General features: G+C 35.3%; 1 protein-coding gene across 5 annotated transcripts in view; it reads left to right on the top strand.

Moving 5' to 3' along the window:
* The window catches only part of RTTN (rotatin), a 143,049-nt gene that overhangs the window by 91,276 nt on the left and 35,392 nt on the right, over nt 1–16,381 (top strand). For all 5 annotated transcript variants that reach the window (XM_072758079.1, XM_072758080.1, XM_025997730.2 and 2 more), the window contains 4 exons: nt 667–758; nt 9,702–9,795; nt 13,807–14,002; nt 16,161–16,251. In XM_072758079.1, the coding sequence (XP_072614180.1) occupies nt 667–758; nt 9,702–9,795; nt 13,807–14,002; nt 16,161–16,251 (473 nt within the window). The remainder of the gene's footprint in view (nt 1–666; nt 759–9,701; nt 9,796–13,806; nt 14,003–16,160; nt 16,252–16,381) is intronic.

The following is a 16,381-nucleotide window of genomic DNA, read 5'->3' as shown; positions in this document are numbered from 1 at the left end:
CTGAATTGAAATCAGAGTCAGACGCTTAACTGACTGAGCCATCCAGGTGCCCTAGAAGTGTCAAAAAAAAAAAAAAAGAGAGAGACATAGAGAGGCAGAGACACAGGCAGAGGGAGAAGCAGGCTCCATGCAGGGAGAGAGAGAGAGAGAGAGAGAGGCAGAGAGGCAGAGACACAGGCAGAGGGAGATGCAGGCTCCATGCAGGGAACTCGATCCCGGGTCTCCAGGATCACGCCCTGGGCTGAAGGCGGCGCTAAACCGCTGAGCTACCCGGGCTGCCCTGTCTGAACATTTTAAATAAGTGTTCAACATCATTGAAATCTTTTGTGAGCTTGTTAGACATGCAGAGTTATGGCTCCCATCCTGATTTAGGAGAGTGGAATCTCTGGCAATAGGACCCAGGAAATAACTTTAACAAGTCCTTTATGATTCTTATGCGCATTAAAGTTTGGGAGCTGGTGGTCTTGATGAATTATATTAGATTAAGCAAGGTCCACTAATTGTCATTAAAATGTTTAACAAGCTTTATATATAAATTAATTAAGAATAATAAAAATTAGGCAAACTTTTTTCCTTAGTTCTTGATTGGTTTTCTGTAACAAGTGATCTTTCTATTCAATGTTATGGTACCCAGGAGACTATGTTGATGTTTTCCTGTTGTTGCAGGTTTAGATGACTCATTCAAGTTTTGGAGAGCTCCATCTAGGATGTCCAATCAAGATCAAGATCCAAGTTCTCTCTCCACCTTGGAAACAATGGTACTTCTAAAGAATGCATGAGTGCTTCATTTTGAATCTCTGAAAATACTTGAATTTACACAGTGGACAGATTAAGACTGTATACAGAGTATAAGGTTATGATTTAAGTAGCTGTGATTTACTTATTTTTAAAAATTTATTTATTTATTTTTTTAGTAATCTCTGTAGCCAACATAGACTCAAACCCACAACCCTGAGATCAAGAGTCCCATGTTCCACTGATTGAGCCAGCCAGGTGTCCCAATAGCTGTGATTAACTAGGGTCCCATGTACTCATATAACTATGCTGAATGCCCTTTTAGATGAATTTATAACCTTTTTTATACCTTATTTGATAGACCGAGAAGCATAAAAGTTTAAAAATGTTTATCAGTAGTAATAGAATAGATCCCATGTGATAATAATGCTTGATTACTGTGCGGTTTTGCTTAAGGACAAAGCAATTTGGAGAAAGTGGGCCCGTTCAAGTGATTCCAGTTTGGTACTAGAGATTGTGAACATTATTTCTAAATATTTGTGTCAGATAGAAGCTTGTTTTCATTGTTTGAAATACCTGAAATTTATGCCTGCCTGCCTTCCTTTTTCTTTTCATTCATAAGTTGCTTTGTTCTAAAAAGTTTGAGATACACCAAGTATTTCTAAATATGACTGATACTAGGTTTCACTTTTTTTATAAGCATAAGAAATGATAGGAACAGTTACTGTGTCATAGATCTATCAGGAAGGCAGAGGCGCATGGCACTCCTAATTCCAGGAGCAAAAATAATGTGAGCATAATAGATAATTATAAGGCAGTAATAAAATTCACCTCCTATAGTTAGTTTCTCAACACTGGTACTTTTTTTTTTTTTTTTAAGATTTTGTTTATTCATAAGAGACACGGGGGGGGGGAGGCGGTTCGCGGGGCAGAGACACAGGCAGAGGGAGAAGCAGGCTTCCTGCAAGAAGCCTGGTATGGGACTCGATCCCTGATTCCGGGATCACACCCTAAGCCGAAGGCAGATGCCCAACCGCTGAGCCACCCAGGAATCCCAACACTGGTACTTTTTGCTACAGTTTTAGGTGTCATTTTTTTTTCTGTAGACTCAGAAGAGTTTGTGGTTACTGCTGCATTGAACCTTTATTTGGAAAAGTTGACTAATTACCTCATTTCCACTAGATGTCATGCTTTCCTTTCTGTGCTAGAAATAGTATGTATTTTTGTTTCAACAAGAGAAATCATATGATTAAATGCAAAAAGGAGCTGTATTAGTTATTTAATTCACAGAAGGGCAGCATTAATATATGCTTAAAAGTAATTCTTAGACTTCGCTGTCTATTAAAAGGGCTATCTATAGACTAAGATTGAAATTTGTACATGCTTCAGTTGTTTGCTTTATAGTAGGAACTCAGTAAGTAGTAATTGCTCTAATTAACTTTGAGTCATCTTAGCTATTTTGTAAATACCAAATTGTATTTATCATACGTAAGAAGATTTGAGTACTTTTGCATTTCTCTGTTTTATAAGAGATAATAATATATAATAATAATAAACATATACAATATACCTAATAATAGATATTTTAATAATAACAAATCTCAGAGATCAAGATACTAGATATTTTGAGAAAAATTTTGGAAATATTTATTTTAGTCATTATTAAAATAGAAGTACTTAATAGAGCCTAAGATTCTTACAACTTGGTTGTGTTTGGATGTTACATATTCTTTTAGAAATATATACCAATGAAATCTGTTATTTTTTTAAAGAATTCTTATTATAGTTCTTTGTGAGATTGATTTTGTATAGTTTCTCAAAAGATAATTATCTATTAGAATTTTTTTTTAACTTTTATTTATTTATGATAGTCACAGAGAGAGAAAGAGAGAGGCAGAGACACAGGCAGAGGGAGAAGCAGGCTCCATGCACCGGGAGCCCGACGTGGGATTCGATCCCGGGTCTCCAGAATCACGCCCTGGGCAAAAGGCAGGCACTAAACCGCTGCGCCACCCAGGGATCCCTCTATTAGAATTTTTATAGTCAACTCTTTGTTTTCTTCTTTTTGATTCCAAATAGAAGAGCTTTGGTATTGGTGACTCTTAGTCACCAGATTGGTGACTTATTCATAGAAGTAGTCTCATTACCCCAATTTTACTGATAATCATGTTTTTTTTGTCATGTCAGAGATATTATCTGTCTTTGTTCACAGGAAAAAAAATTCGGGGAATTTATTCATCACACCAGTAATTATTTATTTATTTTCAAAGATTTATTTATTTTTTTGAGAGAGAGCATGCATGGGATGGGAGGGAGGGTCAGAGGGAGAGGGAGAGGGAGAGGGAGAGGGAGAAACCTCAGCAAACTCACCACTGAGTGCAGACCCAACTCAGGGCTGGATCCCAGAACTCTGAGATCATGATCTGAGCCAAAACCAAGAGTCAGACACTTAACCGACTGAGCGACCCAGGCATCCCATATACCAGTATTACTTTAAACCTAAGCTGTCATACCTACATTAGCTAATACTTTATTAAGTATATGTTGAAGTTACAAATTGAGGTATCTGTTCAGTGGATTTAAATCTTGCCAATAAGTGTACCTGGTTATTTATATCATTATTTAGTCTACTTCCCAGATATGACAAAAGATGCAGTTTATTTATTGGTTTGTTTATTTTTCCATTTTGTCTTTCTAAGGAAAGCACTATCTTTTGATTTGGGTCATACCATCTAGTGTGCTGTTGCTAGGTCATTATCCATTCTGGGCAGTTAATATTATTTTAGGGACTTTGATGGTGTTCCCTAATGAATATATTAGTTCAGTTGTTTGACAATCTTTATAGGGATTGGGACATGTTTGTTTATAAAGCGTAGACAGGGTAAGGAGTGTCATTTTCACTTTGGGGCAGTGCCCTCGTAAGTGGCTTTTCAGAGATGGCTTCCTTCCAGCTCAGTGTCTCCTTCTCATAGGTAGGAAGGGTCAGGCATTGGTTGTTTTTCCTCCTGAAGTCTCATTTCTACTTCTTAGAAATATCCACATTAGGTGGGTACCTAGGCTTAGTATACACCAGTATGCATCAACAATTTTCTGACCAAAATGTGGTCTTTTTTTACTGCCGTTGAGCAGAATTATGTCTATGTTTTTTTAATCCGTTTTATCAATTGTCAAAATAAAGGAGTTGTGGTTTCTTTCCTTTTGAGCTTTTCTCTGTGAAATGTGTGATTCTCTGAAACTTTTGGGAACACAAGTTTAAATTAAAATGATTTTATTTTAGTTTATTTAAACATTTAAAGAGAAATGACTCATGGGTCTTCATAAACTTAAAAGTATTGAAAGTCATTCTTACTTTTGCTATTTTACAAAAGAAGAGATTAAGGCATGCAGTGAATAAGTATCTTGGTCAAGGTTCCAGTGCTGGCATTATTTGAATCCAGAAGTATGTTTGGTTCAAGTTGTTGGCCATGATGTTCCACTCCTTCACGACAAAGCAGATGTGATAGGTCCTATGATAGATGTTATGGTCAGGGTGCAGTGAGGTTACATTAGAGGGCATGTACGAGAAGTAGCAATTGAAATGAGCTTTAAAGATTAATCTTTCTTAAATATATGCACACATTTACAGGGAGTTGAAAAGATAGTCACATATGTCTGAGGATTCAGTACCATCTTATAAGAGTTGAAAGTCTTGTCAAGAACTTAAAGCACAATGAGAAAATAACTGCATGCCAAGTTGTGTGGTGTTATTGAAAGTATTAGATACTCAGAAAATGCCTAGTTTGTTTGGAGTGTGGAACAAAGGCTAAAGTTTAATTACCAGATTAGGGGTTAGCTAAGAGAGCTAAGTCTGTTTTTGGATTCGAAGAGGTAAGCCATAATAGCTATAAAGATACAGCTCTAAAGATATTTCAGCAGAGTAAAATACATTAAATATTACAGTTGAAGTTACAAAATATATATTGGCATTTGTGTGATGGTCGTTACAAGTTATTTTATAGAATGAAGAGTAGACCAAGGACAGTTAAACCAGGGATGAATTGAAGAGGCTTTAAAAAAAATAGTTTTCACATAGGAATTAGTGATAGAGTAGGTACATCCTTCCAGTGTGGTGACCCCAGGAAAACCTGGAAAGACAGCAATTTGCATGATGGTGGAGAGAAAGAAAATGATATACTTTGTTTAAATAAATTTCAAGCAACTGTGGATTACCCAGGATCTAAGAACTTGTATACTATAGTTAGAAAGGAAATATAAGTAAGATTCTAATTCCTAAGTGTTGGGAATATAGGCCACAGGGCTGTAGTACAATGAAAATAAACAGGTGTATTGGTTTTTTGTTTGTTTGTTTTGTTTTTTTAAAGATTTTAAATATTTATTTGACAGAGTGAGAGAAAACACAATCAGGGAGCTACAGAGGGAGAGGGAGAAACAGGCTCCCCAATGAGCAGGGAACCTGATGTGGGGCTTAATCCCAAGAACCTAGAGATCATGACCTGAGCCAAAATCAAGGGTCAGATGTTCAATCAGTTTAGCTACCCAGGCACCCTTAATATCAATTCTTTTTTTTTTTTTTTTTAACTTTTATTTATGATAGTCACAGAGAGAGAGAGAGAGAGAGGCAGAGACACAGACAGAGGGAGAAGCAGGCTCCATGCACCGGGAGCCCAACGTGGGATTCGATCCCGGGTCTCCAGGATCGCGCCCTGGGCCAAAGGCAGGCGCCAAACCGCTGCGCCACCCAGGGATCCCAATATCAATTCTTTTAACAAAACTTAGATATTGATGGTTAGTAATGCCGCCATATTAGTTTTTTCTATTTTTTTTGTATGTGACATTAGAATGACTGTAATAGCTAGTGAAAATAGAATATTCATTCTATTCTGTGCATGGTACTATTTTATAAATAATTTTTCTTTTAAAAATCATTAGAAAGAGAAAATAGTATTTATTTTGTGGGGCTTTTCCCCCCTGTATTTCCCCCCTGTATTCACTTTGGTGTGTTTGCAGTTATCCAAACTAAGTTACTATAGAGGAATAAGCCATTAGTGTCAAGTGCAAGCATTTAAGGAAATTGGCAAAAGCATTTTGAGATAGATTTCAACAATTTTATTAAGCAGATAACTGTAACTAAAATAAAATGGATTCAGGTTTTATATTTGTACTAAAATATACTTAATTTTGGTAAACTGTATTTTATATAATTAGTTTTGACATATGTAGAGAATCGACTTTTGGCCTTTACAATTTAGATGTTAATAGCCTCTAGTTTGCTGTTTGCTGTAGTGTTACAGATGGGTTAAGGTGTTAAATCTACACCATTTGAATGTGGTACCCTCTCACAGGTGAAGAAGCGGTATATTCAAGAATTCAAGCATTTGGCCTAGGGTCACAAAGCTAATGTAGAGTGGAATAGGACAAGCTCTAGGAAACTTCTTCTCATAAATTATATACAGTAGGGCATTGAGACCATGACTATATCCTAGGGTTAAGTCTCTTGCATGTGAGTGAGTGATCTTATAGTTAGGCAAGAATCTTATATATCATCTTACACTCACTCCTTTAGAGATATATAGATCTATATATATTTGTATTGTACACAATCTATTTGAATCATGGATCTATATATAGTCAAAGTGATTTAAAGTTCTTGTTATAATTTGGTGAGAATTAATAATTATAAATTTTGAACTGTGCCAGAGCTTTTCTGCTCTTGGGCATAGAGCCAGGTATCATCTATAGTAATGAACATGTGAAACCTGGAGTTCCTTAGAAGCCTTCATACTTTTATTAAAAATGTGAGTAGATTTGTACCCTTTTTCATCTCACGGATCCTCATTTTCTTCCTTTGTTCTCTTTTAATTTTTTAAAAACCAAATAACTTATTTGGGAACCAATTTACTTTTGATGAAAGAGGATAGAAAATATTACAAAATTACTTGACAGATAAAATATTCAAGTCCTAAATTGGCTTTCAGAAACTTTGAAGCATCCAGTGAACTCTTCATTTCTGTAGGGCAGAATACAAAGAAAATAGTATTGAACATTGATGCATTTTGTTTATATGATGGAAATGGCCCAAATTCTACTTTGATATGGTAAATGACTTTGCTATTTTCTGCTACTTCAAAGGGACTCTTAAAATTGTAACTGCCTCTTTTACAATAAGGCATGATTCAGAAAGCTTCTTTAGCTATCAAATCTGTTTATAAACACGTTGAAGAAAAGGCTATTATCTTTTTTAGTTTTTATAAGCAAAATTTGATTCTGTTTTTAGGACAGTGGCTTTAAGTAACACCAATCTATCTGCACTAACAGGCTTATTGCCTTTTATAATACTAGTAAGGTGATAAGGCTAGAAGTATATATACTTCAGTTCAAGGAAAACTCAGTTTTTTGGTCTTATCAAGGGAATGTAAATTGAAAATCTCAGGCTGTGTTATGTGGCAAACAGGAAAGAGGAAAATGTCTAGATTGTGATTTTGTACTGAAGCCATCCTAATGAATAGAGCAAGTGATAGAAGAATTAGACTCACTGTTATGAGGACAGCCCTGACCTCGCAGCTGGGGCTTTCTGGTTACTATGGGGTAGAGAGAGGAGATTGCAGGTGAGAATGTATGTTCTCTGCTCTGGGGCAAGAGGTGACTTAGCCATACTCAGCTTGGCTGGCCAGCATTCTGGAGGTTTGTCTGAGGACTTCCTCTGACCTGAGCGTATTGGTGCTATCATGAATATATGTCATGTCCTCAACTGAGAATCCTAGTTAGAGTGTGACCTTGGACCCTTTCTTGTGGTCCTGATCCCAGGTGAGGACCTAGACTGGATCAGCCCTCTTCTACCTATGGCATAGGCTCATGTGAACCCCCTTCAACTTCCAGAAGCTAATACTTGAATTTCAAAGTGGACTAGTGATTACTTGGATTTCAAGATACACAAGTAACATATTTACATATGGATGTATATATTATTACATATAATAAAAAAGTACCATTGGAGATTATTTTCAAACAAGTAAGGATTTGAGCATAGAACCGAAGCCATTCAGTTTAATATTTTTTATCTTTACTTGTTAAAATAATAATGTGGAAATATAGCAAATTTTAAAGGTATAGATAAGTTAGTAGAAATATAAGTCACCCATAATCAAATTTTAAAACACAATGTATATAAAGAAGTCCTTGTGTTTTCTCAACCATATAGAGTAAGTTGTAATACAACTATTAGGTAGGTGCTTTCTAAAATCATACTGTCTAAATTTGTGTATCACTTCCTTGGACTATACTAAGGAAAATCACAACTTTTATTAATATCTGACCTTTTGGTCACACATTATGACTTTCCTTTCTTCTAATGAGCTGGGGTAATCAGTGGGCCTTAGAAGCCTTCCTGCGCTGAATGCTACCTGTGTTTTTGTTGGTAGTTTTTGTGTAGTGAGGATTGCTTGAGTGTCAGTTGAAAGGATGTTCAATGAAAAGGTAAAGGATTCTGGCATCGTTGTCCTCCTAAATTTTATTATACAAACAAAGGAGCTTGTGGTAGGCTCTGTATTTAATTGGTCAGCTCCTGTGTCTTGTGATAACCGTCTCAGTTATGATTGTCGTCTTTACAGACCATGAAAGCTATTTGGATGTCTGTTGACAGGAATTTTTTTCACATATCTTAGACCCAGTTGTAGGTAAATATCATTATCAGAAAAATAAACTTTAGGGTTTTTCCCATTACCTGGATCTAATATTATATAAAATAAGGTATTTAATATTTTATTTATAAGTGTTTATTTAGACTGAAATTTATCCAGGTTTACTTTTTTATATGACTTTATGGGCTTGGCTTATGTTTATTGACTACAGCTTTCTGTTATTTATTTGTTATTGTGATGTCATACTTGAAGTGGTGAGAGATGATTAAAGTCTTAAATTGAAAGGCAATTTTAAAAACTGTATATAAATTCCGTCAGCCATTTTCTTCAGATTTGTATTCTCTTTACTAACAGAAAGTGAAAACAAAAATAACCTTGGTTTTTGCTTTATTCTATCATATTAAGTCTAAGGTGCCCTACTTTATATGTTAAGATACATATACAATCAATATACAGGTACTGAGCTGTGTGGTATCTGGGTTCAAGGTAGGGTTGATTCATAAGTTCCAGTGACAGCTCATACGGTATGCATGCACTGTATGGAGCTTATCCAGATATGGGAAGTTCAGGCTATTTCAGAGAAAATAAATTGATGGTAAGAAAAAGAGTGATCTGACCTCTCTAGATAAGATATTTTTCACATAGAAGGTGCCAAACACATAAGTATAAACTTTTCCTGTATTAGGAGACCACACAGTCTGCTCATCTCTAAACCTGTAGATGAAATTGTTTGCCTTCTACAGAATTTATATTATGCTTAATGTTTTAAAAAATACTGTATTCTGAAACACAGTGTCAACATACTGCCTGAAACAGTTCTTTTGTGATATGGGGAAAGGTCTGAGGACCTATTTCTGTTGGTTTTTTTCTTAGGCACTTTGAAAATTTGTGTGTGCTATTTGAAGCTTATTTAAAAAAAAAACCCCTCTTCTTATGAATCAAATAGAGCAAACTATCTTAGGGAAACAGTGAATTATGCCAAAATTAAAGGAGCATGTTTTAAGGCTTTTAGCATTTGGGCAATAAGAGGGGAAGGCCTTATCCAGACCTTAAAATCCTAAATGGGCTTTAAGTCAAAACTTTGCTCCTTTGAGTTACTGATTTACATAAAATCCAGCAGGTCCTATAAGAGGTAGGAAGTGCCATTCAAAAAACTTACAACTCTCAAGATATGGAATATTTTCCAGTCATATTAACTAGTGTGGTATTGTTAAAAAACCTTCTGGTTTAAGGATATTTTCTATACATGTTGTTTCAGTTTCACTTACTATGTGGGAACATGAATGAGTGAATGTTAGGAATAAAATAATTTCCTTTGCTGCTTGATAGGTGACACCTTCATCGGGGAGTACTGAATTCCCACCCTTTGGGCCCTCATCGATGTCTCTCCCTGAGGCTTCACATGACCAGTTTGCGGCTCAAGGTACACTTTCAGGAAGACATTCTGCTTTCAAAAAGAAATGACAAGTTGGTCCAAATATTTTGAAACTAATTGTCTGTATGAGAACAAAATCAAATAAGTCATAAAACACAATGTCTGGATGAGAACAAAATGAAGTGACCCAGAACATGATAGAATAAATATATCATAAATTAACAAAACAAATACCCTTAACTAATAAATGGAATTTAGTCATCAGATAAATAGTCTGGCTGCTATCTGGTTTCTCATTAATTATGTGTAAATATTTAGTGTTTGAACTAGGGAACTGATAGATACTAGTTACCTTCATTTTATTCCCTCTTTAGGGAAAACACTTCAGTTTACTACAGTAGTCCATTTGAAAATAGAGAGGGTCCGGTCATAAGTATTTTTTAAGGGGATGCTTCCATTTTAAAGCCCACAAAATGTGTTGAGTCTTTATTTAATTAGAACTGCTTGATGAATAGCCTGGGATTTATTTTTAATAATGGTAATATATAACTTTGTATTAGGGACTGCTTCCAACTCTATTATGATTCAAACTTTATATATTTGGAAGATTACAACTTAGCTTTTGTTTATTCTAGAGAATGTACAAGCCTTTATTCAGTAGCATTAAATTCATCACCTGTAAGGAATATGCTACCTAAAAAATAATCATAAACACTGAAATATAAGCATCCACAGGGAAAGGCTTTCTAAAACTTCAGAAATAATTGCTTAATTAAGACTTTACTCTGAATTTTTATTATATTTGTTCCCTAACTTCCTAAACAATGTCCCACTTCGGTTTTTTTTTTTTTTAGTAATTTATAGTAACAATATAAAAAATATTTAATTATAGGAAGTACTCATTTGATTCTCTTAATAAAGGAGCAAACTCACATTGTTTAAATAGTTAAGGACACAGAATGAAATGAAATTTGATAATGAATTTCATGAAGATTTATCTCTAGAAGTATGTTGTGTTACTCTTTTTCAATAACTTCACTGAGAATAATTCACATACCATACAGTCACCCATTTAATAAGTGTCAATTCACTGGTTTGTGGTTTATTCATGGAGCTGTACAAGCATCACTACAATTAATTTCAGAACATTTTCATCACCCCAAAAAGAAATCTTGCCATTAGCAATAACTCCTCTTTTTCGATCCTTCCCAGTCCTAGGCCATCATTAATCTACTTTCCTTCTTTATAGACTTGCCTGTTATGGAAATTTCATAAAAACAGTCATACAGTATGTGGTTTTTTGTGACTTTTATTTCACTTAACATTTTCAAGGTTGATGCATGTTGTATTTGTCAGTACTTAATTTCTTTTTTATTGCTAAAAATATTCCACTGTATGGATATACCACATTTTATTTACCCATTCATCAGTTGATGGACATTTGGATTTTTTCACCTTTTGGCTGTTATGAATAATACTGCTATGAACATTCATGTACAGGTTTTTGTGTGGACATATAGTTGTGTGGGGGTTTTTTTGTTTGTTTTGTTTGTTGCATTCTTGATTTAGATTTATTTTCAAGGATTGTGCTTAGAATATATGTTCATGTAAAGTTTTACTAGTTGCCAATCACTTAAGTGTATATTTGACAAAAAAGCTTTTTGTTGAATCTGCCAATGAACAGTGCTACAAAGCATTGAATATATATTGTCAGTGAGCCATAAGACTAGAGCAATTATTTTGTTGTTGTTAGATATCTTCCAGAATTCCATCTCTTTAAAATAGTATTAAGATAAAATGTGATTTTTTTTTTATTATTATTGGTTTTTTAGTGGTAATGAGATTTTAGTTCCCTCAAATGGAACATCTAGTAGGATTTCCCAGTGTAGCTGGTTAGTCCTTTTATTTGTTGTTTTGCTGATTCTTAACCAGGGAATTAATATGCTCCAAAGTGATATAGGATAGGGCGAAAATAATTTTCTCTAACATTTACATTAGGGACACTTTTGACATCCAATTTTTGATTTCTAAATTTAGTTTCCAACTTTTGTAAAAGAAAAATTATTTTTTAAAAAATATTTTATTTGAGAGAAAGAGAGCAAGAGCACGAGTAGGGGAGAGGGAGAAGAAGCAGACTCTCTGCCAAGCAAGGAGGCCAACGTGGGGCTTGATCTCAGAACCCTGAGGTCATAACTTGATCTGAACTTAACCCACTGAGCCACCCAGATGCCCCGAAAAATTATTTTATATAAAAAAAAAAACTTAGCAGGGTCTCTTGTGATCTGTAAGCTTACATTTGATATACAAAGGTAAAAGGAATCATTAAAAAAAATAAAAATGTTACTGTATTTGAGTACTATTAACTTAAATAACTGGGATAATTTTTGCTAGATAAAATATAAAAGTTTATTTAAATAAATTGGATGAGTTTGAATTTCTTAACTGCTGTGCCCTCCCCTTTTATTGATCCTTTCTGTACTTGGCCTAAAAATGCTGAAAACATGGAATATATATCTTGTGAATATTGAAATTTTTCCCTTAAAATCCATTGAACTGTTTCTGTGGAATTAACCTAAATTTAATTTTCCCAGTTTTGTTTAGTTTAAAATGTCAAATCTTCCTTGATGTTACATAGTCCCAAAGTTATATAGTCCTCTAATTCTTCTCTTAAGGAATTAGTTAATTACAAAGGAAGGTTGGAGAAACCTGGTAGACACTAACTCAATCAAGTGGCTAAAGTTAACACCAACAGTAGTGACATAGAAAGGGAATCCTGTTTTTCCTGGGAGGATGCACTAAAAGATCTACTTATGAGGAAATCTCAAACATCAGAGGTTCCACAAAGTAATAGCCTATGCTCTTTACAGAATGTGAGGGCCCTGAAAGACAAAGCAAGTCTGAGGAAATCTTCCAGTATAGAACCCAGGGAGACATGACTGCTAAATCCAAAGTGTGACCCTGAATCGGACCCAAACAGGAACTGTGGCACTATAAAGGACATGAGTGGGACAACATGCAAAATTTGGAAAATGTCCTACCATTACCTCAGTATTAATTTCCTGGTTTTGATAATTGTAATGTGATTATAAAAGACAAAGACTGTTTAGAAAATTAATTTAGGGGTGAAGGGGTATTTGCAACTTACAGGCAAGCAGTTCATAAGAAGATAGCTATGTAGGTAGATAAAAAGTGGAAATAAAATACTAGTATGTGGGAATTTGGGTGAAGGTATAAGGAAATTCTTTGTACTCTTGTACTTTCTATAAGTCTGAGTTTATTCAAAATAGAGAATGTTTCTTTAAAAAAGAAATAATAAGGGTCATGAGGAAAATCTTGAGGTAGATTAACAAAGGTAGCTTTCTTAATCCCTTGCTGAGTTTTCTAGGAAAGGTCTACAGTCTCATGTCTTCAGTTCTAAAATACAGAATCTCTGAAACTTTCAAAGATTTCTCAAAACTCACTTGGTGTAAAACTGCCTGGACCTGAATATAGCTGCTGCAGAACCTGAGCAGTACTGGTTGAGGTGGCATTTCTTCTTTCTGCATCCTGTTTACTGTGATTATACATGTATCATAGTATAGAAATACTTACTTCATTGTGGGGTGCTGCCCAATAGCCCATTGGAGCTGTGAGTTAATGTACAGTATATGCATCTTTCTATTATTCTAAAATCTAAAAAAATTTGAATTCTAAAGTATTTCTGGCCTCTAGAGTTTTAGAAAAAGGGTTGTTGTAGATTATTTGTTCTTCAGTATCTGAATGTTTGAGGGCACAATATGTGTGCTGTCCTTCTGGTCTTGGCTCTTACAAGGCGCGCACACACACACACACACACACACACACATCTATGTACAACTATACACACACACAGAGTGGAGGAGTTAGATGTCTGCTTCCTTGGCCTCAGGGTTCAGATGAATTAGGCATTAGGGAAATTCCCCAACTGTCTCTCGTTAGCACTTTCAGGAACTTTTCTCTGATGATCAGAACTTGTAAATATTGTACAGAAGCACAAAGTAAAGAAAAAAAAATAGTCGTAATTTTAATGTTTATTTTCAGTAATAGGTCCACATGAAACTGCATCAGCACAGCTTCCTCGTGACACATCCCTTCCTGCCCCTCTGCCCAAGCAATGTGTGGTCACCCCACCTCTCCTTTCAGCAGTGTGCAGCCTTCTGGACGGCCTCTTGGTAATTGCTCCAGGAGACACAGCACGTGCTTTTCGGCAGGCCCGTCTCATAGAGCTTCTCTGTAGGTAAGAGAGGAAGGGTGGTGGAGATGAATCAACACCACTCTATTCGTGACTGGGTGTAAGACTTTATGTGTACTGGGGATATATTTTTACCAGTTTTTTTTTTTTTTTTTTTTTTTTTTTTTTTTTGGCTCATTAGACTGCAGGTTTTTCCTTTTGCCGGAATTGTCTTGACAATTTTAGTTTGGATCTATGACAGCACTTATATTGGTTTGTTATGTTGGCTGCTACGCACTCCCACAATCCTGATTTTTTTTTTTTAATAATTCAGACGTTTTAAGTCTTATTTGTCCTCCACCACACTCAAGAAATATGATGCATTCAACTTTGTAATTCTAACTGGAAGTGAAAGAGGTCAAGGATTCATCTCACTAGGGTTATATCAGAATAGTGGCCATGGGTTGCAAATCATTGTCAAATTCATTTGGGGTTCTTTTCATTATTGGAGATTAAACTCTCTATTACAGAGTATTCTGATAAAATTTAGGAAATCATGATTTTATTCTTTCATTTCATTTTAGCTAATATTAATGAGTTTATGGCAGAACCTTTGGATTATCGTATTGGCTATATGGTATAGTAAAAATGGCCGTAGATCCTGCCTGACTGATAGTCTGATTGTAGTTCATTCACTCCTTAGCATTGCAGTCTTGGGGAAGTTATTTTAATCTCTGGGGTGTCATTAGTAACATCTGTTGAATGGCGTTAGTGTCAGGATTAAGTGCTGATGTGTTAGGACAATTTTTATTGTAACTGTTCCTTTTCTTTCTTCCCACATCAGATTATTATACCTACCTCCTGTGGACCACTTAGTTGTTTGCATTCATCTGCCTGTGAACATTCACCATCTGAAATACCTTCTTCCTTTTTGTCAAATCACAGTACTTTCTTTTTCTTTTTGAGATATTAAGAAAACTTTAAAAAGAAAGAAGTATCCCTTGTTTCAGCTCACTTGCCATTACTCTTTTACCATTTATATTAAGTTGTGGGATGTGGGTTTGTTCACAGTTACTTGTCATCTTTCTACTAGACCTACTAGAGTTGGAAAAGAAACCTGCTAGTTGGGCAGCTCTGGTGACTCAGCAGGTTTAGCGCCGCCTTCACACTGGGGCATGATCCCGGGGACCCAGGATCGAGTTCCGCATCAGGCTCCCTGCATGGAGCCTGCTTCTCCCTCTGCCTGTGTCTCTGCATCTCTCTCTCTTCGTGTCTCTATGAATAAATAAATAAAATGTTTAAAAAAAGAAAAAGAAAAAGAAACCTGCTAGTTGTTTGACTTTTTCTCCTGGATGTTTTCCTGCCTCGAGAACCATCAGAATGGAGCTTTAGGAATCCTCTGACTTCTCGAGTCAGTTAGGAGTCCGCTGTGAAATGGAGGCAACAGAGCTATTAAAGGATCTTTTATGGCAAAGACTTATCATATTCTGAACATGTTCTTTATTCCTGGCTTAACAAAATTTTCCTATTTGTTTTGCATTATTTTCTCTTTTACTTTCTAAATCAGAACATATTTCCTAGCAAGTATTTTTCCTATTTTAAATAGGAAACTACCACCAAGGTTTTTCTTTTGTTTGCTTTCCTTCTAAAAGAGCTTCATTATATTTTATTCTGCTTTTCATTAGATGTATTTTCTTCAGAATTCCTTGCTTCCCACATTTATTAGATAAGATCTTTTCCTGCATTCTAAAATATTATAGGATACCTGTTTGTATACATTTATTATCTTTATGAAAATCTTTTCTCTTTATTTTTACTTTTTTCTTATTTGAGTATAGTTGACACACAATGTTATATTATTTTCAGGTGTGCATTTTAATTAGTCCACAGATTTATGTATTATACTGTGTTCACCACAAGCGTAACTATCATCTGTCCCGTTACATCAATGTTATAGTATCGCTGACTGTATTCCTTATGTGGTGCCTCTTATTCCTGTGACTTACTCCATAAACTAGAGGCCTGTATCTCCCACTCCCCTTCACCCATTTTGCCCAAGATGCCCACCCACGTTCTTTCTGGCAACCATTGATTTGTTCTCTGTAAAGATCCTTTCTCTTGAATTCTATTTAAGGTTATATTGAGACTTCAAATACTAATTTATTAATTTTTAATAAGCAACATGCTACTCATTTGGAGGGTTTTCTTTTTCTGCTCTTTGCAGTATTGTGGATGCCACCCTCCTAGAGAGCTGTGTGCAGGAGCTGAAGGGTCCACTGCCTTTGTCATCTCCAGTTGAACACACTCAGGCTCAGGTAAGTGTCATGTTTCCCTCTCACTTCATGTCTTTTTGTGCATTTGTTTGCTTTAAGTGCCGGGAACATAAATTCTGCTAAAAATATACTAAGCATAGAAGAGGGATGGAAATCTTTCAGAATATACATG

This window comes from Vulpes vulpes, chromosome 5 (genome assembly GCF_048418805.1).
Source record: "Vulpes vulpes isolate BD-2025 chromosome 5, VulVul3, whole genome shotgun sequence".
NCBI classification, from domain to species: domain Eukaryota; kingdom Metazoa; phylum Chordata; class Mammalia; order Carnivora; family Canidae; genus Vulpes; species Vulpes vulpes.
Note: the sequence above shows the minus strand (reverse complement) of the source record. Positions and strands in the feature narration are given on the sequence as shown.